The sequence below is a fragment of the Phycodurus eques genome, chromosome 6 (genome assembly GCF_024500275.1).
Source record: "Phycodurus eques isolate BA_2022a chromosome 6, UOR_Pequ_1.1, whole genome shotgun sequence".
NCBI classification, from domain to species: domain Eukaryota; kingdom Metazoa; phylum Chordata; class Actinopteri; order Syngnathiformes; family Syngnathidae; genus Phycodurus; species Phycodurus eques.
In genome coordinates, this window is record NC_084530.1 from 7,487,313 (window position 1) to 7,512,184 (window position 24,872).

Below are 24,872 nucleotides of genomic sequence, written 5' to 3' on the forward strand. Positions count from 1 at the left end.
TGGACCGCAGTTGTGTCCCGGACGCTCGCGTCCGTCCAGGTCAGGAGGGAGCTGCGGAGGAGAGCGGAAAATGCAGGTCACAACATGAACACGCTCTACGGGGAATTCGCGGCCACCGGTCACCGAAAAGTCAGGTGCGCCGTGAGCCTGACTGACAGGGAGCTCGTCGTCCAGCGGCTCGGCTCGGTACCCGCGCGCCGGAACCGTGTGGCTCTCAGCCTGGAGGACTGCGTCGGCTGCCGCGCGTACCGGGAAGGTGACAACGCCGACCCGGCGGCATACCTGGCGGCGTATTTTTACCCGCTCAAGCGACGCTGGGTGGGCTCCGGGCTCTCGCGGCAGAGAGTGGAGCAGTGCTTCCGACTCGCCGCGTTCCAAGAGCCGCGAGCCAATCTCGAGGAGGCGCAGAAGTGGGCTTGCGCCGTCCGGGAGCGCTCGGACCGGTGCGAGCACCTTCGAGACGGTAAGAGACGCTGTGTTTGCTCACCTTTCCCCCATTGCCGAACACATCAGAAGTTGAATGAACTCTGAGCATTTCATTGTCTCCTGTTTTGCATTCTTGTGGCTGCTGGGTCACGACGAGTCACAATTCTGCCGTCATATTAGGACGGAGTCAGTGCACCAGTTCAGTGCTACTGGCACCAATTTAGTTGTTAAGTAGTTGTTGTTGTTGTTTTTTTTTTTTTTTTTTAACTTAAAAAAAAATAAATAAGTGAAAGATAAACATTTCAGTTATATTGAGATTTTGGAAGACCATTTACAATAAAAGACTTTAGGCAACAATTCGTTTCATCTTTCATTTAACTTTATGAGACATTGTGGTGACCCGTGGTGTGTTTTCAAGGGAGGGGCAGGAGATTCAACAGTCCAAAGGAGTTGTGAGTTTGTATGTGGAGAGTAAAGGGAGATCATCTTGTAATTTAACACATCTCCACAAAATTCTGCGGGGCCAATTGAGTTATTAATTACTTCAACAACACATGGCAGCACTGTGAATATTAGTTACCACATCTGCCATACAGTCTACTAGTTCCGAGTTTGAATCTTGGCTCAGGTCCTTTGATGTGATTGCTTGGGTTCTCAGGGTACAGTGAATTGATAAACCGGTTAACTGGTCTATCAAAATGCCGATTATTGGCGCCGATAACCGGCATTTTGATGCACAAATATATATATATATATATATATATATATATATATATATTTTTTTTTTAAATACGACTGATGACTGAACAACAACCATCATTAATTACTTTATGGTTATGTTTTGTTTAATGATAATGCTTTACTGAAATGCTTGACAGTTTAATTTTAATCCCATTAAAATAAAATTAAATGTTTCGCCTGGCCCTTCATGTTTTCTGCAAAGAATTGTACCCATCTTACAAATCTTCTGCCTGGGTAATCAAACATATGAGCACAACTGTGTATTTTTTTCATTTACTAAATAAAAGTAGGGGTGTGAATTTCAAAATAAGAGCAAGTAAATACAAATAAAGTATTACGTGCTCAAATAAAGTGCTTAACTTCAGAATAATTTTTTGAAAAACTAACAAAATACAGACAATAATTCATGTTTTGATCATATAGGTAGAAGCAAAATCATGCATTGTAAAAATGCATTATACATCGGTAGAAGGGTTTTCCAGAATTTTGAAGTCAAATTTGGGGGTGCGTATTATACATGGGTGCACATTATACATGAGAAATTATGGTACAACAGCCGATAACTGAATTTAAAACTGGGTAAGCTTCAGGCAACCATTTATTTATTTAAATTTTCAGTTAACTTTATATGAGGTGCTGCCGACCATGGGAACTCCCTGCACTTTTTTTTTTTTTTTAACTGAAAACAAAAATAAGCAAAGATAAACGAATCAACTATTTACAATACAATGTGTATATGTGCACTACAATTGGCTGGCGACCAGTCCATGGTGTACCCCACCTCTCGCCCAAAGTAAATTGCGATAGGCTCCAGCTCACCTGCAACCCTATCAGGGAAAAGTGTTATAGAAAATGGATGGATGGTCACAAATAGTTTTACCCATCCCACGTGTAAACAAATAACAAATATTAAATGTAAAGAAAACACTGTTTGTATCGTCGTGTCTGTGCCATGCATGTACCTTTAAGAGGCGTGGCCTGGTGGAGTGGCATGCTACGTCAGCGATTCTGTGTGTGAGTGTCTGCGCGTGAGCTAAAAAAAGAAAAGACACCTGCGAAACCGGAGGTAATTAGTATTGTTAAATTCCTGAAATACTAACAAGTACAGTTAGTTCCGTGTGGAATGCTCCAGATGGCCCAAGATAATTCATCTAAACCGAAGAGTCCTATATTAAGCCTAAACTAAAGTTTTCTGAAAGCATATAAAGTATGAAAAATATCACTGGCCCACTGTGACCCAGCTAGCATGTCCCAGTTTGCACATTATTTGATTAATTGTTTTTCAAAACTTGCTGCAACTTAATAGAGCTTGTCAATGTCAGAGGAGGAAATAGCAGATGCGAGAGACTTAAATGACATGGAATTGCAGTGATCGGACAGGTTTTGTACCCTGGGAAACTCTAGAATCTTCCGTGCCTCCAGTCGGCTTTGTTGTCAATAATGGACTCCACCCACTTCATTCACGTTAGACTTCTTTGAAACTGCAGCTTGAACCTTCTCTGGGGAATTTAGATGAGAGAGGCTTGTAAGAATTGATTTTAACACTGACATCTTTGTGGTGCATAAAGGTGTAAATCACTGAGGTTTTTTTTTTTTTCTTGCTGGGAAAAGGATGAAGTGGGAATAGAAGAGTGTATCCACATTACTCATTTCATCTGAGAAAATGCATATTGAGTAGCAGTTTGTTCGACCGTGCTATCCGTGATCCGCTAAGCCCGCTGAGGCCCACGCATGTTTACATACATCCCAGCTCACACATTTATGATCGACTGAGCAGCTACCGCTCCTTTGCAGATGTTTGTCTCAGCGCAATCGATCATATTTTGTCAAAAGAGGGATTCAGCTCTGTTCTGGACAGCGTTATCATTGTCATGATCCAGGCAATGGCAATTGGCCCAAGAGGCTACTGATCAAATCAATCAGTGGACCTGAAGCACTTGACCTGTGCTGGCCAAAAGACAATGAATCAACAGCACAATATCAGCTAATAGGATTAGAGCTCCACCAACATTTCCAACTAACACAAGTCAGGGAGTCACTGTAAAAGCTGAAAACGCTTCTAGATGACCATCAGCCATACATTTATTGAACACAATATAGCTAGTAACTTCTGCAAGTGTACATCCCACCTCATCATAACATGCAGATATACCTACTTTAGGTTCTTGGAGTAGTCTAACGACGATTGGGTGCTCTGATCAATGGATTTTGCTCATTTGTGGTCACGTCTCAGATTTTGTTATTTGCTTACCTGCACCGTATCATTGTGGCTGGAAGTCATGGAGAAATGATCATTTTGTCATGCACATCATCATTTTGACATGAAAGCTCAGCTCTCAAGACAGACCAATCACATGCCTGACTGCTGCTTCAAGCTAATTAATTTCAATAATCTAGAGCGGGAGTCCCCAACCATTCATCAAAACATTCTCTCGAGTTTTGATCAGAGGTCCTGTGAGTCAGACATTACAGCGTTTCAGCTGTGATATTTATTGGTGAATTATATCGGCGCTCGTAGACTTTTCGCTGTTACGATGCTCATTCACAACTGCGAGAAGCAATGTTCCCAGTCGGCATTAAAAATGAGCCTTTGGAGTTTTTTTTTTAAAAGAAAAAAAGATCACCCCAAGATGGAAGAGAGCATGCACAGGGATCCAGTCTCCCACTAATTACAACTACAATCATCGTAAAGGCGTAATTATGAGTTGTATTTTTAATCTTTTGTTGTTATTTGTTTCTATGCCAAGCAAGCCATCAAAAACTCTTCTTGAAACCAGATTTGGACGTATTTCATACTGAATAAAACAAACATGCTCTCCTTCAAAGTGTAAATTTAGGCAGAGCGGTCCACATGCCAGCGGCACACTTGCATTCGCTGGTGTAAGGCATTTTCAAATCGAAAGTGTGCTCAACGTGTGTTAAATGATATTCACAAAAATCCATGTTTTCATGATTTGAAGCCAGCCTCAGCTGTCAGCCAATCACGCCTCTTTAGCGTTTGCGCATTCATTCCCAGCTTAGGCACAGTGGGTGTGTCAGAAGTGTGGACAGGACGATACACACAGATAAAAAGTGAGTCCAGGTGCTTAAAAGAGGAGTTACGCATGAACAGGAGAACATCGCCCTAATAGAATAAAAACACAAAAGAGAAGAAAGAATAATTTATCACATTGTAGCTCAAAGACAATGTCGATATATATATAAAGAACAAACTCAACTAGATAAAGAGAATAGCTTCACCACCACCACCGCCACTTGTGTTCATGGTTTCTTCACAGCGGGTAACTCCATGTTTGCTCACAGTGGCCTTATCTTAGAATGTTTTTCAAACTGACAAGGAGGCGTACACTTGGCTACCGCTCTGATATAGTGTAGAAATCATCGTACTGAATATTCATTCGGTGATCACAGAACATGTTTCATTTGAATGTCGCAGTCCTCTCACATGCTTTCTGACCGTCAGTTCCGGGGCGTATGCATCTCTTCACAACAAAGCCTCGGATACGATACCAAGAACTCACCACGGCTCTATCGGATTTGGATACAAACCTCAATGTCTTTAACTCTCAGCCTATCTTAAAATAGAGCTACAGCCAGCTCACCACCAGCACCTCCTCCTCCTCCACCTCGTCCATCCCCCGCCACACCCTTTGTGGTCTCGTTCAGCAGGAATGAGTTTGTGTGCCCCCATCCCTCCATATATTTTACAAGCAACATTATGGAAAAGCACATCGATTTGCTGCTGTGGCCGGGCCACTCCCGAGGTTTGTCGATAGGTGCAGTCTGCAATAAAACCCTAACAAAAAGGCTCAGCCAAAATGAAAATGTTCAAGAAAGGACATTCTGAAAATATTTGGATATGTATGAAACAGTTTGATCAAGGTTATTATTATGAAATGTTGTTAGTGTAAACCTAATGTCCAGAAAAAAAAAGACACGGGAAACATACAATACATAAGAGTCAGTTATATACAGTGGCGGTAATAATTATTTGATCCCTCACTGATTTTGTAAGTTTACCCACTGACAAAGAGATGAACGTCAAATTGATTCTAGGCAGCTTGATTTTTGTGTCATCTGACCACGTCACCTTCTCCCAATCATTCTCTGAATCATTCAGGTGTTCATTGGCAAACCTCGGACAGGCCTGTGGCTTCTTTGAGCAGGGGGGCCTTACAGGCACTGCAGGATTTGTATCCATTACGGCGTAGTGTGTTGCCAATGTTTTTCTTGGTGACCGTGGTCCCGGCTGCCTTGAGATCATTAACAAGCTCCTCCTGTGTCGTTCTGGGCTGATGCCTAAACCTTCTGACGAAATTTTGCGAGGAGCCCCAGACCGAGGGAGATTGACAGTCATTTTATGTTTCTACCATTTTCTAATTATTGCACCAGCATTTGTCTCCTTCTCACCGAGCCTCTTGCGAATGGTCTTGTAGCCCATTCCGGCCTTGTGCAGGTCTACAATCTTGCCCCTGATGTCCTTAGGAAGTTCTTTTTTCTTGCCCATGATGGACAGGTCGGTGTCTGATTGATTGGTTTTTGTGGACAGGCGCCCTTATACAAGCAACAAGTTGAGATCGGTTAGTTAGCTAAGTTACATTACTTTCTTGAAGTGAGAGAGGTAGTCTGTGGGAGCCAGAATTCTTGATTGTTAATAGGAGATCAAATACTTATTTCACTCAATGAAATTCAAATACATTTTTATCTTTATTTATATGTGACTTTCTGGATTATCTTTTATATATTCTGTTTCTCGCTGTTGAAAACCTACCGTTCAAATTATAGCCCACTCGTGTCTTTGTCAATGGGCGGACTTAGAAAATCAGTGAGGGATCAAATAATGATTTCCTCCACTTTATGAAGGAAAAGCTGAAAATTAATTCCCCTTAACTAATGGGTAAATGTGTACAATTCATGTGGAATAAATGTACTGTGGTGCTTATTGCAACAGAAATTTCATTTTGGAAGGGCTTTAATGTTGATGTATGACGTAATAAAATACCCTTCATGCTTTAGAAGCTCGAAAAGCTGCACTATTTAGTTTTCAGCAGATTGAAACTGGGTCTATATGTCATATTACAGAAGGGATAGATTCTCACCAGGTCAAATTCATGTTAATCCGTTAATCCCTTTAATGTGGAAACTGGATTCCCTCCTAATGGGTGTTTGGTAAGGCTTAAGAGTCCTCGTCACCAGAGAGCAACAGGCAGAAATGGGAGATCTCACTCTGTTGGTAGGTACAGGAGATACACAGAAATGCGTGAGTTTTTCTTTTTCTAAGGATTCAATTTACATCACGGAGCTAACAGCAATTGGCCCAGTGAGATGTTCCTTTCTCAATTGCTAAATTAGGACTTGAACTGTATGTTGGGTTAAAAAAACGGACACGTTGCTGAATATTGTGAGTCTAACTCATCTATTCTCAGACTCCCAGACTGTGCATGCCCAGATAGTTATTATGAGATCGCTTTTCCGGCTCTTGGGTTTCCCCCCTTTCAATTAGTACATCGGAAATACTATAGCGGATACCTCAATACAGTGATTACTCCATTAAGATTTGGGCCGTTTGCCATACTCGTGGTTTGAAAAAAGCAGAGGAGTCACACATTCAGTCACGTAAGTAGTCACACATCACAACACAAGTTTGGTTGAGAGCTTCGGCTCGATTGTTTTGGGGGCTTTCAAGTTTTCCAGACACGGTTGGTTTGTATGATAAAATCGAATGATAAAATATTGCAAATCTGCACATCACTTGGCAATCAGGGCCACACCCATTCCCATACAAACAAACCAGACCCATTATCTTCTGTCATAAATTCACCAGTCCTCTTCTGATGACTGCCCAGCCCCGTGCATCATGGGTAATTAAATATACAACGTGTGTCACAGTTTGGGCCTGTGCCATAGTGGCACTGCAGCTAATGACGGAGGAGGAAACTGGAAGCAGACTGAGGCAAAGAGATAGTTCCCTGCGGAATGTCTTTGGGAGGGAGGAGTGGCACACAGGAAGTGGACGGGGTTTGAATGTGGGCAACGAAGACACGCAAGCAGCAAGCACCAGTACCAGCTGTCACGCCTCCTGATTTACAAGGCCAATAATGTGCCACTATCACCGCTAGTTACACTCAGAATTCCAGAGGAGCATTCTTTGTTGTTGTAACTATGTGTGGGGCTGTATGCGTGGCTGAATGGTAGAATAAGTCTGTCTTGTCATACATAATTCTCTTATTCAAATTAGTATGATATTATTATAACCTCTCTCAAGGAGGTTGTTTATGTGCAACTTCCTGTCAACATTTTTTTCCCTGATATACCAACTTAAGTGTTTAGTCGTGGGTACTTATTCTTTCAAGGATGTTCTCATTAAAGGTGGTGACAATTAACACATTTCATATCTATATATTAATCCCAACCAGTTCATGGGTGTACCCCGCCTCCTGCCCGATGACAGCTGGGATAGGCTCCGGCACGCCCGCGACCCTAGTGAGGAGAAGCGGCTCACAAAATGGATGGATGGATGGATGGATATATTAATCCATATTGTTGTCAAATTCTAAAAATGCAGTGATTAACAAATATATTAGACTGCCTGTCGTCATCAAATCATCCAGCATGAAATGATTTCATGTGGACTCTGTCAATTCCAGCGAGTTCCAGACGTTTTACCATCATGAACAGGAATTAGGAACGGAATTCACCTTTTTATACCCAAATGTGTGCCTAATTACTGCGTTTCTCTGTGAAGGGAGAAATTAATTAATCAACATTCAACCATTAAAATAAAATGGAGAGCATGCAAACTCCACGCAGGCGAGGCTGGATTTGAACCCGGGTCCTCCGAACTGTGAGGCCGATGTGCTAACCAGTCGCCCTCGTTATGTTTCGAAATGTAACATAGATTGACTGCACAAAGCTCTGCTGTACTGAAGCAGAGGTGATTAGGTCACACAATAAATCAGTTTTATCTTTTTCGCAGCTGGAAAGAGAGGTCAAAACTCAAGAGGCTAACAAAATTATGTACAGAATACAAATCTATATGCTGCAAAGCAAATTCTAGTATCAGCAACTCCGATAAGCAAACTCTAAGCCCCCCCACCATGCACACACACATGCACGCACACGCATACACACACAAACACACATTATGATTTGACTACAGCATGCAGAACAAAATGAGGGCTCTCCGAGAAGAATATAACGACAAGCATTTGTCTCTTGGCTGTTGTCTGAAATAGTCGGTCTCGTGTGTATGCCCACGAGGCCGTACATCGACTCTCTCTCATTTGAGGCCCGTGTATTTACATTTGTGTGTGCCTGGTTGGCGTGATCAACCCACAGTTGCAATGTATTGTGTAGCTGTTGTGGTTGACAAGACACGAGTCGAAGGCCCACCCCCAGAATTCGCCGAGGTCAAAAGAGTGACACAGAACAGTGGACCCAGAAACAAAACTAAACATGTTACAGTCAATGCAGTGTATCTTCTGGGTGCGTATCTGACTGTTGTTTTTGTTTTTTTATATATATAATATTTGTTGTTGTTTTTTAAATAATTCATTAGCAAATTGTGGGTGGAAAAAAAAGTATTAGGTCACCTCCAAACAAGCAAGATTTCTGTAACTTCTTCTTTAAGAGGCTCCTCTGTCCTCCACTCACCTGTATTAACGGCACCTGTTTGTACTCATCAGTATAAAAGACACCCGTCCACAACCTCAAACAGTCGCACTCCAAACTCCACTACGGCAAAAGACCAAAGAGCTGTCAAAGGACACCAGAAATACAATTGTAGACCTGAACCGGGTTGGGAAGACTGAATCTGCAATAGGTAAGCAGCTTGGTGTGAAGAAATCAACTGTGGGAGAAAATGGAAGCCATACAAGACCGCTGATAATCTCCCTCTATCTGGGGCTCCGCGCAAGATCTCACCACGTGGGGTCAAAATGATCACAAGAACCGTGGGCAAAAATCCCAGAACCACACGGGGGGACCAAGTGAATGACATGCAGAGACCTGGGACCAAAGTAACAAAGGCTACCATCAGTAACACACTACACCGCCAGGGACTCAAATCCTGCAGTGCCAGACGTGTCCCCCAGCTTAAAGGTCAAAGGACAACGATGCTAAACGTTTTCTTGATAACTCTAGAACCCCTGTACAAACCACAGCTGCCATTTCGAAGTGATTATATAGCAGATATACAGCAGTTAAATCGATAAATATGATGCTTCTGCTTTTTACATCCAGCGCCCTCCGGTCCTCGGCTCTATCCGGCGCTGTGACGTCACACGAGCCAAACAGCCTGTTCATTCGGCGTTGTGTGCTATCGTTCCATGCTGTTGTTTCAGTCCTTGTATATTTGTTGTTGTTGTTGTTGTTATGATTTCGCAATGTCACAATGATTTATTGTGTGGCATTTGGTTGTACAAATGGTTCAAGCAGTGGCAAGAGTTTTTTTTTTTTTTCTTTTGCTTTCCAAGTGAAAAAGGAATACGTGACCTGTGGCTAGGGAAAGTCCATCGACAGGGGAATAAACGTGGTCAGCTATGGGTGCATCGTAAGCATTCCAATCTCTGTGCGGATCGCTCCGAACTGGCATGTTTTGGGTACCCCGCCTCCTGCCCGATGATAGCTGGGATAGGCTCCAGCGCTCCCGCGACCCTAGTGAGGATAAGCGGCTCAGAAAATGGATGGATGGGTATGCCGGAGTCACAAAGCGAGAGTGAGGGCTGTAAGCGGCATAAATGATCGCCTGGATCAATTAATAGGTGTCCCCGCAAATATCAGTGGTTCATTAAATACACCAAATGAACAAATGAATTCTCAGTCCTTGCCTCAATTGCATTGTTGAAATCCAATGTTGCCGGGCCTGAATTGTTCATCAGTGCTAATTATTCATGTGTCTCTGGTGTGCAGGTTTATGAGAACAGTTTCCCAGCATCGCCTCTAAGTGTCGCCAAAGCACCAAAAGCTGCAGAAACGTGCGTACGCCAGCCATGCAGTTGGCGTGAGGCACTCACGTCTGAACTTTGCCGTGAAAAAGAACGGACGCCACGTTTTTGTGCGTACGCACCTTTTGTACTTGAGGCCCCTGGAGTGGCCTAGCCAGTCTCCAGATCTCAACCCCATAGAAAATCTTTGGTGGGAGTTGAAAGTGTGTTGCCCAGCGACAGCCCTAAAACATCACTGCTCTAGAGGAGATCTGCATGGAGGAATGGCCCAAAATACCAGCAACCGTGTGTGAAAAGCTTGTGAAGATTGCATGTTCTCCCCGTGCCTGGGTGGGTTTTATCTGGGCACTCCGGTTTCCTCCCACATCCCAAAAACATGCGTGGTAGGTTAATTGAAGACTCTAAATTGCCCTTAGGTGTGAATGTGTGCGTGAATGGTTGTTTGTTTATATGTGTCCTGCGATTGGGTGGCGACCAGTTCAGGGTGTACCCCGCCTCTCGCCCGAGAGATTGCTGGGATAAGCTCCAGCACGCCTGTGACCCTAGTGAGGTTAGAGCGGTACAGAAAATGGATGGATTTACGAATAATTTCTTTAAAAATAAGACCATGTGATTTTCTGGATTTTTTATTTTTATTTTTTCTCTCTCATTTTGTCTCTCATAGGTGAAGTATACCCATGATGAAAATTACAGGCCTCTGTCATCTTTATAACTGGGAGAACCTAAGGAACAATTGGTGGCTGACTAAATACTTTTTTTGCCCCAGTGTGTGTGTGTGTGTGTGTGTGTGTGTGTGTGTGTGTGTATAAATATATACTTCCAACTTTAATAACACAATGTTTCACATTACCAATATATGATTTTTAAAACGATGAGTTTTGAAGCTGTATATGGTACCTTCATTGGCTTTACTGTCTTTGTTTATATTAAAAAAAAAAAAAGGCAAGCTACTTTCAATGTGGTGTAAAACTAAATTATTCACAGTGTGTAATGTTATACAGATCAAGTATTTGTTATCTTTGTTTTATATTAATATTAACTGCTTAATCCACCTTGAGTCTGCTATGTTTCCATTACAGTCTGATGTACTGCACAACCTAAAGAATGTACCTTTTGCCCAGTCGCTTTTGTGTCAGTCGTCACATGTACATATTTCTATCCTTGTAGGGGTGCTGCTATGGGAGCTTTCGCATCCATGCCGGATGCTGCTGCTGGTGAATCCACAGAGTGGGAAAGGACATGCGCTCACGCTCTACAACAACCATGTACAGCGGATGCTCAACGAGGCCGGAGTCCAGCACACACTGATCATCACAGGTGAGTGGGCAAAAGCACTCGAACACACCACACAAAATAAATGGAGAACACCACACCTTCCTTTGACAGTTGAGCATTGGTTCCTTTATGTTCAAGCTGATATGTCCTTGCTGCAGCATAAGCTTGGGAGGGGGGGAAAAAATAAAATAAAAAACATTAATAAAAAAATAAAAAATAAAAAAAAGGTTACTGCTAAATCATTAAGAAACAACGTTTTTACAGCCTTTTTCCAAAATGGAATCAATTCATTTTCCCTCAAATTTCTAATGTACATTTCTTTTCCCTCAATGACTCCAATTCAAATGGACAGTTTCAAAAAGAGAGGTTTGATAAACGGGCAGAGGTCGGTACACAGGCGGGCAATCCGCAAAGGCAACAGTATCCAAAAAACGTGAGGCGAAAAGGCAAGGTGAATAATCAGAACGGGGTCAAGGCTTACGATGAGTCGTTTGATTTCCTTCTCACTATTAGCCTCCCACGGTGGCCGACTGGTTAGAGCGTCTGCCTCACAGTTCTGAAGACCGGGGTTCAAATCCCGGCCCCGCCTGTGTGGAGTTCGCATGTTCTCCCCGTGCCTGCGTGGGTTTTCTCCTCCCACATCCCTAAAACATGCATGGTAGGTTAATTGAACTCTTAATTGCCCGTAGGTGTGAATGTGTGTGCGAACGGTTGTTTGTTTATATGTGCCCTGCGATTGGCTGGCGACCAGTTCAGGGTGTACCCCGCCTCTCGCCCAAAAATAGCTGGGATAGGCTCCTGCGCTCCCGCGACCCCTATGAGGATAAGTGGCTCAGAAAATGGATGGATGGATGGATATTAGCCTCCATACTGGTTGGTGATGAATATGCAGCACAGATTTATGATGAGCAAAAAAAGAAAAAGCTCATGTTAAGTCATTCATTTGTGTGGGAGAGAAAAGAGAGCAAAAATGCAGTGGAGTTAAGTTATTTTGGGAAATGCACACTTATGGGGGGAGGGTAGAGATGCACTTTTTTGCCAATTTAATCCTGAAGGAAATAGAGTTTAGGATTTCATCCTAAAAGCTGTGACTACAGACAAGGAAATTTGGTTACGTTCTATTCAAGTCAAATATTTTGAGTCACATTAATCTTTGGTTTGAAACCAGTAATAATTTGTCATATATTTTTTTAAATTAGATGACTACTGATGTTTTTAAAATTAATTTGTATTGATTAACAAATACACCTTATCCCTGAGTAATGTCCTTTATGTTTGGCACTTCTAATCTTGTGTGTATTATTTGTGTGTGCGTGCGTGCGAGCGAGTTAGATCTGTGGCTTGAAGTGTCGAGCTAACAAAAGTGGACAAATTCATTATGGGAAGCTTGGCTGTGTGGCAGCTGTGGGCACTACCGGAGGGGGTGGAGGCTAGATAAGGCATGACTGCATTCCTAGAGGGTCTGTGGTTGTGTGTGTGTGTGTGTGTGTGTGTGTGTGTGTGTGTGCGTGTGTGTGTGTGGTGTGTGGGTGCATGCATGTGTGTAAGCATGTCATGGTCAGTGTCAGCAGTTTCAGTAAGGATTCTTCTCTCTTACTACACCCAAGAAGTACCCACGGATGTTTATCAGACAGCATTAAGAGAAGGACACCTCCACCCTCGTCCTCCTTTTGTGCTTGAAGAAAAACAGATAACTATTTGTCCAAAAGTAAAGAATCCATCTCAATCGTACGAGTCATGGGTTTATGTTTTTCCATCCATTTTCTTCCCCTTATCCGAGGTCGGGTCGCCAGGGCAGTACCTTTAGCAGGGAAGGCCAGACTTCCCTCTCCCCAGCTCTTCCAGTATCTCAAGGCATTCTTTCCAGTGTGTCCTGGGTCGTCCCTGGGGTCTCCTCCCGGTGGGACGTGCCCGGAACATCTCACCTCACCTCACCTCACCGAGCCACCTCATCTGGCTTCTCTCAATGTGGAGGAGCAGCAACTCTACTGTGAGCCCCTCGCGGATGACCGAGCTTTTCACCCGATCTCTAAGGGAGAGCCCGGACACCCTGCGGAGGAAACTCATTTCGGCCGCTTGTATCCGGGATCTTGTTCTTTCGGTCACGACCCACCGTTCGTGACCATAGATGAGGGTAGGAACGCTGATTGACCGGTAGCTAGAGAGCTTCGCCTTTCGGCTTAGCTCCTTCTTTACCACAACGGACCGATACAAAGTCCGCATCACTGCAGACGCTGCACCGAACCGCCCGTCGATCTCCCGTTCCATTTTTCCCTCACTGGTGAACAAGACCCCAAGATACTTGAACTCCTCCACTTGGGGCAGGATCTCATCCCCAACTTAGAGAGGGCACGCCACCCTTTTCCGAGGATTTGGAGGTGCTCATTTCCATCCCAGCCGCTTCACACTCTGCTGCGAACCGTTTCATTGAGAGCTGGAGATCACGGCTTGATGAAGCAGAGATGCAATCCTGAGGTCACCAAACCGGAACCCCTACGCCTTGGGTGCGCCTAGAAATTCTGTCCATAAACGTTATGAACAGAATCGGTGACAAAGGGCAGCCAGATGTCACAAATGTTCTCACTGAAGCGCCAAAGCTCCGAATCTGTTCCGGCGCAAATTGAAGGAAAGCCTCAAAGCTTCATGAGGCTTCAGGCACACATCAACATTTCAAGTTTTAGAATTCTAGTAATACAGATTTGTGAATCGGATGACCTATTTGGTACTCGACTAAATCTTTAATTTTTCTACAAAATTTGGTTCTGAAAGTGCTTAATAGATCGGGTTCATAAAAAGATTTCACTGTCTTGTTCCCATAACTGAGTTGTTTACGTTCTAAAATATGTGCAGCTTGATGAACTGTAAATGTTGAACCCTCTTCAAAATAGGCCCTTGCCAATTTACAAAGGAAGCTATGTGTAGACCCTTAATAGGAAGTTTCCATCAGAACCTCCATCCACTGCCCCCATCCAGGTAGGTCCTGTGAGGTTTCGCTTCGCTTGAGACTGGCAAAAATACCCTCAGTGGCTAATTATAAATGACAGGAATGTTAAAGTAAACATCAGTGGGAAGGTTGTTGAAATATTGAAACAGTGCTCAGATGAAGGTTTCTTTCCCCCTCACCCCACAAGTTTCATACCATTTTGCCACACACCACTCGACTGCATTAGGTTGACAGCATCTACGCATCCGGTTTCTGTTTTTGTACAGTATAGGAACATAATGTGGGTCTGACTCGAGACGAGGTCGATAGTACACTATGTTCGATAACCGAATGGATTATTCTACAAACAATTCCTCGAAACATAATTCAAATGTGGTTTCTCTCAAGTGAAGTCACAAGTGATGACATTATTTCCGTCTTTGCAAACAGCCAGCGGCTGTCTTGAAAATAACCTTTGGTGAATCTGCAGTATCTTGGCAAAAATGTTTTCTAGTCACAACTGGAGCATGCCCCGACTTGGATGAGAACAACGCAGTGAGTGTTTGAATTAATATAAATGTAATTCTATGTGCAGCAGTCGTCCGTTGGCATCTGATTAAGCTATCAGAGTGGATGGTGTGGTATTCACACACGCACACACAGAGTCATCACCTGCTGTTATTGAGGTGGTGCAGTACTGCCGCGATGAGACCGCTCCTCGCTGCAGAGTGCTTCTTCATCTGGAGCTGCCGGCCTCGAATGAATGATGCACGATCAGCACATTAGCACTGAAGCTCTCCGCATGGCAACATTTCACATCAGTCAACGGGGAACTCAATTGAAGCCAATTATAGGTTTTTGCATGTTTTTTTATCTTCAATTTAATTTCACCTCAACTTTTTTTTGTAATCATTTTTATCAATTAAAAGTAAATTCTACGACTCTTTCAGCAATATCTTTACTATGGAGTTTCTGAAATAAATTCTTAGACTCGGGCTAAATGTTTTGGCTAAACGTAGGATACTGTTTTAACTTGAGCAAGCACAGACAGCAAACGCTGGATCTGAAGCTGTTTTAATCCACACCGAATTTTAGTGGTTTCTTCTTCCGTCTGAAACTTCTTCCTGAAACAGTCTTAGGCAGCCAAAACACAAAAGTTAAAGGGGGGTGAAAAGGGAGTATGCAACTTTCCCAAATGCTAGCACGATTTGAATCTAGCTTCATTTCAGGTTTCCAGGTTTCCTTCTTTTTAACTTTGGTTGATGGTTGGAGGAAAATAATCCAGCCAATAAACTACATTAGTCTCCCCCTGTGAGATTCGTGAGCATGAGGTGCATACGCGTGAGCAAAAGACAGTCTATTTGGTCACACCTCCTGTCACGACACGCGCTGATTGGCTAGTTCTCTTTTCATAGAGTTGGTTTTAAAATACCAATTAAGATTAAATTAGAGTCCTTAGACGGGGCTAGAGAGGGATGAGTTTTCAAGAGATCATTTTATTATTATTGTACTGTGAAAGAGTACTACAGCGAGTTCTAACATATATGACAAAAGTGTTTTTTTGGAGGGGGGTTTAAACTGCAAACTCCAGCTCAAGTAAAACATGGACTTTTGGGGCACAAATTGACAGGCAGGACGACATCACTTCCTCTTGTTTTTACAGAACGTCAGAACCATGCCCGCGAGCTAGTGAGGGAGGCTGACCTGTCCCAGTGGGACGCTCTCGTCATCATGTCAGGGGATGGTCTTCTGTTTGAGGTAACACAACGCGCGCTCCAGAACAAAGACTCAATTCAACATTAAAGACGTCATGAGTAAATAAAGAGATCTTCAGGATTAACATGCTGTAATCTTTGCCGAAAGCTCTTACTGTAAATACGTATGTATTTTGGTGTGTGTGTGTTTGTGCGTGCATTTGTATGTATTAGGTGATAAATGGTCTCCTGGACAGATCCGACTGGGAGGACGCGATCCTTACACCGCTTGGTATACTGCCTTGCGGCTCAGGCAACGCCTTGGCTGCATCCATACATCACTACGCAGGGTGACTCACACACACCACGACATTCATACTCCCTACTAATGGCGTGGATACACTGGTCCTTGAACTGGTCTGCCCATCTCGTATAAGCAGTGGAGTCACATTCCTATCTCGTATCTGCACGCACACAACACTGGACTGCAGCACAGAACAGTGTACATCACCTTTTCTAAATATTATTACTCTACCGGCGGCCTCGCCTGTGTGGAGTTTGCATGTTCTCCCCATGCTTGCGTGGATTTTCTCCGGGTACACCGGTTTCCTTCCACATCCCAAAAACATGCACCAAAGGTTCATTGAAGACTCTAAATTGCCCGTAGTTGTGAATGTGAGTGCGAATGGTTGTTTGTTGATATGTGCCCTGCGATTGGGTGGCGACCAGTTCGGGGTGTGTCCCGCTTCTCGCCCGTGGATGGCTGGGATAGGTTCCAGCATGCCCGCGACCCTAACTGAGGACAAGCGGTACGGGTAATGGATGGATGGATGGATGGATGGATGGATATTACTCTACCATGACTAGCATTCGTAATAGGACTCCACTGAAACGAGTTTAACCAGCCAGGGAACATGTTAATTCAGTGACTCACGATATACTGCCGTGCTATGTACACACAGCAGGTGAGTTCAGTTCAGCCCATGAGCAATTGTGCAGTTCCAGCACAACAGAATTAAGACATTCTCCATTAATTGCATCATACAGATACATGAGCGATATTATTCACTGCCCCGGAAATAACAAATGAATATAACATTTAGATCAAAGCTTTAATTATAACAATAATTGGACCTTAACATTGCTGCTTCAGAATAATTTAGACAGGACAAAGGCTTACCTGCGATCAGGTCGAGAATAATGGCCAGCCAACCAGGACAGCTCTCATGCCAGTGCTTACCGACAAATTTGGTACATTCCATTAAATCACACGTGTCGTGTCATACTGAAAGGCCGGATTCTTTTTTTTTTTTTTTTTTTTTTTTTTAATTTCCCACCAAAGCCAACAAAGTTTTTCTATTTCATGTTTCTTGCCAAGCGGATTGTTTCTCTTCATTGTAGTACCGAATTTGCCATTTTCTTGTTCGTCTCATTTTACACATACCTGTATATTTGTTTCACCAAATCCCTTCTTAACAAATTGAACAATAGTATTGGTGGTCACTATCTTCCATGACTTCAGATTACAGTTTGTTGTTTTATATATAAATATATATATATATATATATATATATATACCGGTGTATATATACAGTGCCACCAGAAAGTATTCACACCCCTTCACTTTTTCCACATTTTGCTATTTTACTTTAACTTTTTACTTTACATTTTACTTATTCTAAAGTTGATTTGAGTATAGTTTTCTTTTTTTTTTTTTTTTTAAATCTGGATAAAATATCCAATAATGAAACAGAAAAACAGATTTTCAGACAGTTGCGCAAACTTATTGAAAATGTATGTCCATGTTTTTGGAGGACACAATTCTGTAACATAGCAAAATGGGGGAAAACTTGAAGGGGTGTGCATACTTTCTTGTGTGTGTCATTTACACTACAGTATGATTTGCAGTCATAATGGCCTTGAGGGGAAACCATAACTATGATGTGGGCGGTGATGGAAATGAGTTTCATGCCCCTGGTATAAATGATAACTTTAACATTGCAGACGTCCTGGGCAAAATGTAATAAATAAACAGGTTGCACTTGTATGTCATTATAGAATGAAATAGTCAGAAGTGAAAGGGACATGAGGGGAGGCCGTCTGTTGTTTTTAGGTGAACAATGCACTGACAGGGTTTCAAATTCATTCATTATTAATGATTAGCACATTGGAGTGAAAACAGAGACAGAAGGAAATGAATGGAACGTCCTTTGTTTGCCACACATTCATTTATTTGGAGGAAGATCGCCAACAATAGCAAGCAGCACGTATTTTCTATTCTCCTCATCGAGGCTCGCTCATCAGCTGCCATCCAATCAATTCAATCAAATTCTGTGAGGCCCCATCTGCTATCATGCAATACGCAATATGCTCCCCAACGGCTGTAGTCTGTATTGAGATGGCATCAGAGCAGTCTGTTTGGACACTTTGTAAGTGCTTTGAATTAACTGGAAAAAGTGGTAGCTCACCCATCCTAAACGAGACATCCATTTGGTTATTTTATAGGATTAAATGTAAAAGCGACAATCCTGTTTTGGTCACATGATATCGTGTCACTCAGAGTGGCTCGGGGTGTTTACTTACTTGCAGATCGCAAATTCTTCTCAGGTCAATGAGGAAACGTTTAGCTGATCATTAGCTTTGGCTTTCAACTCCACCTTAAAGGGCCTCTCTAATGCTGTGAACATTGGCACTTATTCCATAGTTCTGGAATTAAAAACAATGTCTGCAGAAAAAAAAATCCTCCCAAAATGGACTCAGTAGTAATTTTAGGCTTGTTTTCTGATAACATATTGGATTTACAGTAAGATTTTGGCCCTCCCACATTTGAGTCCAAACCTGCGTGAGCCTGCTAACATCAGCGATTGAGGACGAGGACATTTCGTTATTAAACTAGTACGTGTTCTGTGGTGTAATTGTCACCTATATTGAAAGTCTGTATGTTTTCTTTTAGACAATAATAGTGAAATTAGTGAGGTTAGTTAAATTTGAGTAGGCTTGAGTGTGCAACAATATGATAGCCATAAAAGGTGTAATACCAAAGTGCTGTTTGGAAGTTGTCATTTTGGACGTCAGGGGGATTCCACTAGATAGCGACAATATACAAAATATGAGTAAATACTTCCACTTTATCGTAAAGTACATTCCTTTGTGTGTTTATGCAGTGAATTTGGTCTCTAGTTCTGTCACACCATACAGTGGAACCTCGATAGAACGATCTAATAGGGGTGGGGGGTCGTCTGATATAGCCAATTGTCCATTATATTGAATCCCCCCTTTTTTATTATTATTATTATTATTTTTTTTTTTAGGCCATATGCACCCATATTACTGTACAAAATGATTGTTTTGGAGGATTTTTTTCGTGGCCTAAAACGTCCAGTACAGTCCAAAGTTATTGTAAATAAATATTTAAAAAAACCTTGAAAATGTTCTGAAAGTTTCACATTTTATCCAGACTTACCACAGCAGTGTGCTTGGTCATGGTGACATTGTCGACGTACAGCACTCATTGTCGGAGAGTTGCTTTCATGAGCCGCGGGGAATTTGTGTGCTTCCTAGTTCCAAATATGTTGCCAAAGGCGAACGGCTTTACATTTTTTTTTTTTTTTTTTTTACTGTACCTGAAATAGCATGTTCCAGACTCCAAAGACATGTTTTGTATTCCTCAGAGTTAACACTGCCGACATGCTGCTCTCTCTCTCTCTCTTTCTCTCTCTCTCTCTCTCTCTCTCTCTCTCTGCGCTGCGAGTCTACGTACAATAGATATATCCATCATGACGTGGCCGCCACATCGGCACGGGATGCACATCGTTTGGAATTGGATCTATTTTTTAATTTTTTTTTGTATAACCGTGACCCGCAGAGATGTCAGTCCCATTCTCTGCCTACATTGTGCCAAAGCTCCAGTAAACGACAGCGGCCAATTCTGGAACTTACAGACTTCGTCAACGGTAGTTTAAGTGAGAAATGGAAACAATTTTTTGAGACATTGTTCATCCCGACGGTCCGTTTTATCTGATATGCGTTAGATCAGGGTCCGTTTTATCGAGGTTCCACTGACAACTGATAGTTTTGCTCTTTAGTTAGAATTTGTGCTTGGGAATTCTGCTCTTATAACACTCAATTCTAACATAATTAGATTAAAAGATCCTAGATAGCTGAAAAGGGACAACTATTACAATATCATGTCATCATAAGTAAGAGATGGCAATAGTAAGTTATGTTGTGGAATACGCGTGAAAAGCACGGATGTTTAACATTTGATTGTAATAGAAAGAAAAACAGTTGTGTTTGAGAGAGCGAAAGATAGATCGAGATTATGACCTTCTACCCTTGTTTCCATTTCCCCAGATGGGATTGTCTTTGTTGTCTCACTGGCCTGTCATGTCTGAAATCACCACCCTGTACACACACACACACACACACACACACACACACACACTCACTCACGCAGCATCATCCATCTGTCTTCATGGCTCTATCAAGCTCCTTTCTCCCCACAGCCGTATTGGGCCAAAACAATAAAGATAATTCATGATTGTATGTAGAAACACAATCATGCAACAACCTCGACCCACTTCCAAACCTCCAACAATATTAAGGGGCACCGTCATGCCTGCATTTTTATTTCAGGGACTTTAATTATTAACACGGCTCTAATCCCAGAAGACTGGAATTTGTCTGAAAAAAAAATCTTCTTACATTTATAATTAATTGAGGAAAGATGTGTTTCACTGATTTTTCAAAATGTGAAGATCTCTTTGAGACTGCCTTAGAATTTTTCCAGTTTACTGTTTGGGTGGATTTTCAAAAATGTTTATATAGTAGGTGTAGTGCTTCTTTTGTTACCATTGAGCTGGAAATGTAATTTTGGCCACTTGATGTTTTTCTGTAGTTCAGAATCCAATTCTTTTGGGTACCTAATTTAATTCATTTATAATAAAGTTGCACATGTTCCTTGAAGCTGGTCCACTTCTGATTTGTTTTATTCCTGGTCACAATTATAGTGGTGCGTTGAGAAATTAGTTCATTTCGTTCCTTGAACATGCTTGTACCTCGAAACACAAATCATCGTTCCCCATTGAAATGAATGGAAATGCCATTAATCCGTGCAAGCCCCCCCACTCATTTTTTTTAATATAGTATTATAAAATTATACTTTGCAAAACCATACAGTAATGACTTAATTGGATGTAATTCTAAATAATTTGTAACACTTTGTAACACTTTCTGTCTACGTGTTGCTGCACCATTTGTGTTCAAATATCCATTGCGTAAATGGCTATAACCACGACATTGATGCAAATTGTTGCTTACAATGTTTCGTTTCCTATTATGTATTAGAATTATCATCAACCTAGTGGACGAAAAACTAAGCTATGTGGTTGTTTTAAAGACACAATATGGAATTGTCATTGGGCTTCGAGGAAATCGAAGTCCACCATCCGGCGTCTCAGGAGGGAGAAGCAGTGCACCATCAACACTGCGTATAGTGAGGATGGGGCGCTGCTGATCTCGACTGTGGACGTTGTGAGTCGGTGGGGAGAATACTTCGAAGACCTCCTCAATTCTACCGACACGCCTTCCCATGAGGAAGCAGAGTCCGGGTTCTCTGAGGCGGGCTCTCCTATCTCTGGGGTTGAGGCCACCGAGGTGGTTAAAAAGCTCCTCGGTGGCAAGGCTGGGATGAAAATCAGCACCTCCAAATCTGAGACCATGGTCCTCAGTCGGAAAAAGGTCGGGGATGAGATCCTGCCAAGTCAAAGTCTGCGCGGACCAGCTCGCTCCAGTCTTCACTCAGATCTTCAATAGATCTCTGGAACTGTGCGAAGTACCATCCTTCGCTCCACCATCATTCCAGTCCCCAAGAAACCTGCAATCTCGGGTCTAAATGACTACAGGCCTGCCGGCTTGACATCTGTGGTCATGAAGTCCTTTGAACGTCTCGTGCTGGACCACCTCAAGAGCGTCACAGGTCCCCTGCTGGACCCCCTGTAGTTTGCCTACCGAGCAAAAAGGTCTGCGGATGATGCAGTCAACATGGAACTGCACTTTATCCTAGAACACCTCGACAGTGCAGGAACCTACGCGAGGATCCTGTTCGTGGACTTTAGATCAGCGTTCTACACCATCATCCCTGAACTCCTTTCATCCAAGCTTCTCCAGCTCACCGTCTCACCTGTCATCTGCCAGTGGATTTACAGCTTCCTGACGGGCAGGACACAGCAGGTGAGGCCACCTCATCCACACGCAGCATCAGCACTGGGGGACCCCAAGGTTGTGTCCTCTCTCCACTGCTCTTCTCTCTCTACATGAACGAACTGCACCTCAACGCACCCGGCTGTCAAACTCCTGAAGATGACACCACTGTCATCGGCCTCATCAAGGATGGTGACGAGTCTTCATACCGACAGGAAGCGGAGCGGCTGGAGCTGTGGTGGGGCCGACACAACCTGGAGCTGAACACGCTCAAGACTGTAGAGATGATCGTGGACTTCAGGAGGCATCCTTCGCCACAGCTGCACCTCACGTTGTCCAACTGCCTTGTGTCAACCGTCGAGACCTTCAAGTTCCTGGGAATTACAGTCTCTCAGGACCTGAAGTGGGCGATCAACATCAACTCCGTCCTCAAAAAGGCCCAGCAGAGGATGTACTTCCTACGGCTTCTGAGAAACCACGGCCTGCCACAGGAGATGCTGAGGCAGTTCTACACAGCGGTCATCAAATCAGTCCTGTGTTCTTCCATCACAGTCTGGTTTGGTGCTGCTACAAAAAAAGGACAAACTCCGACTGCAACGGACAATCTAAACTGCTGAAAGGATTGTCGGTACCCCCCTACCTTCCCTTGAGGACTTGCACGCTGCCAGAACTAAGACAAGAGCGTGCAAAATCCTCTCTGACCCTCCACATCCCGGTCACCGGCTCTTCCAGCGCCTTCCCTTAGGTAGGCGCTACCGATCAACGCAAACTAGAACTAGCAGACATTCCAACAATTTCTTCCCTCTTGCAATCAACTTATTAAACAGCTAACCTACAATTCCATTGCAACATGCTGCCAATTTTTTTGTCTTCAGTTCGTTGTCACATTTCTGTGGGGCCAATTATACATTACGCGTGAGGTGGCTCGGGCGTCTGATTCGGATGCCTCCTGGACGCCTCCCTGGTGAGGTGTTCCGGGCATGTCTCTCCGCGAGGACACCCCGGGAACAATCCAGGACACGCTGGAGGGACTTCCGGCTGGCCTGGGAACACTTCAGGGTCTCCTCGGAGGAGCTGGATGAAGTGGCGGGGGAGAGGGAAGTCTGGGCTTCCCTGCTGAAGCTGCTGCCCCCACATCCCAACCTCAGATATGTGGAAGAAAATGGATGGATGGATGGAAATTGTCTTTGTTTTATGTTTAGTTTGAAAGTAACCTTCAGCTGAGTTGGTAAGAAACAGCTTGAAGCCTCTTTTTTGAAAAATATTTCCAAATTCTGAAACTGCTGCTTGTTGTGAATGGAGTTGAGTTCACTGCCACCATACAGTGCTCGTCTCTCAAGTTTGTGCTCGCAAGCCTAAGAAATCAGCCGAACAACAGCTTGTATCTTGAAAAACCCGTAAGTCAGTTCATCATATCAAGGCACCATTGTACGTGGAAGTGAGTTGAGGAGCTTTGTTTAAACAGAAATAGTGATTTGGCACCATCTTGTGGCACCTATAGACAATTATTTAAAACGTTTGGGGGGGGGCTTCAATTACTCCCAAGACTTTTACGATACGATGCAGGGCTTGGTCCCTTTCCCCTATGAATAGAGAGTTCACTGTAGTTGTAGAGGTTCTGACACATTTGAAAACATCATTGTGTGTGTGTGTGGTGCTGCGTTTATGGTGTCTAACCTGCCTTGTTTCCCGTAGCGCTTCGTTGGTGTCCAGCGAGGAGCTCCTGGTCAGCTGTGGCTTCCTTCTCTGTAAAGGCGTGGTGTCCCGCATGGATCTGGTCTCGGTCCACCTCTCTTCTGGCACTCGCCTTTTCTCCTTCCTCTCGCTGGCGTGGGGCTTCGTCGCCGACGTGGACGTCGAGAGCGAGAAGTACCGCCACTTCGGGGCGGCCCGGTTCACATTGGGTATGCTGGTGAGGTTGGCTTCTCTTCGTGTCTACAAGGGCAAGCTGGCCTACCTGCCTGCCACAGGAGACCGCAACTCGGTGGGATCCAGACTTACAAACAATCACAGCACCTTGTTGCGCCTCTCCATGAGAGAGTCTCCCGTGCAGAACTCCTTTCACAACTCCTGTAACTCCAATAACTCCCTCAAGGCGAGGAGAATTGAGTGTTCACGGAGCTCCAACAAAGCTCAAACGAGCCGGTCAGACTCTCTGCTCCCCCATCTGGGGGAGCCTCTTCCTGGGAGCTGGGTGGTGGTCCCCGAAGAAGACTTTGTCCTGGTGCTGGCCATGTACCAGTCCCACCTGGCCGAGGACCTGCTGGCTGCGCCGGATGCCACTTTGGACGAAGGCATCATTCATCTGTTCTACGTCAAAGCGGGAATATCCCGTGCTGCGCTGCTCAGGCTCTTCCTGGCCATGGAGAAGGGTGCACACGTGCCCTCCAGCTGTGCTCATCTGGTGCACACTAAGGTGCTGGCGCTCAGGATGGAGCCGTATTCCCCCAAAGGCATTATAACGGTGGATGGGGAGGTGGTGGAATATGGGCCAGTGCAAGCAGAGGTGCACCGGGGCCTCGCTAGACTCATTAGTGCGTGAATTTTAACCAGATGACATACACACACCCGCAATACACACATGTCACATCCAACTACACACAGAAAGACAGGGACATGAAAGTTGAAGTTGCTGTTTCTCCTGCGTCCCAGGGGTGCCTTTTATGT

General features: G+C 43.7%; 1 protein-coding gene across 1 annotated transcript in view; it reads left to right on the forward strand.

The window, feature by feature from the left end:
* LOC133404333 (sphingosine kinase 1-like) overlaps positions 1-24,872 on the forward strand; it is a 27,043-nt gene continuing 2,171 nt past the window's right edge. Inside the window, exons 1-5 of the mRNA XM_061680108.1 lie at positions 1-463; positions 11,280-11,429; positions 15,974-16,068; positions 16,239-16,354; positions 23,901-24,872. The exon at positions 23,901-24,872 is cut by the window's right edge and continues 2,171 nt beyond it. Coding sequence (XP_061536092.1) covers positions 85-463; positions 11,280-11,429; positions 15,974-16,068; positions 16,239-16,354; positions 23,901-24,747 — 1,587 coding nt within the window. The 5' untranslated portion in view covers positions 1-84 and the 3' untranslated portion in view covers positions 24,748-24,872. The remainder of the gene's footprint in view (positions 464-11,279; positions 11,430-15,973; positions 16,069-16,238; positions 16,355-23,900) is intronic.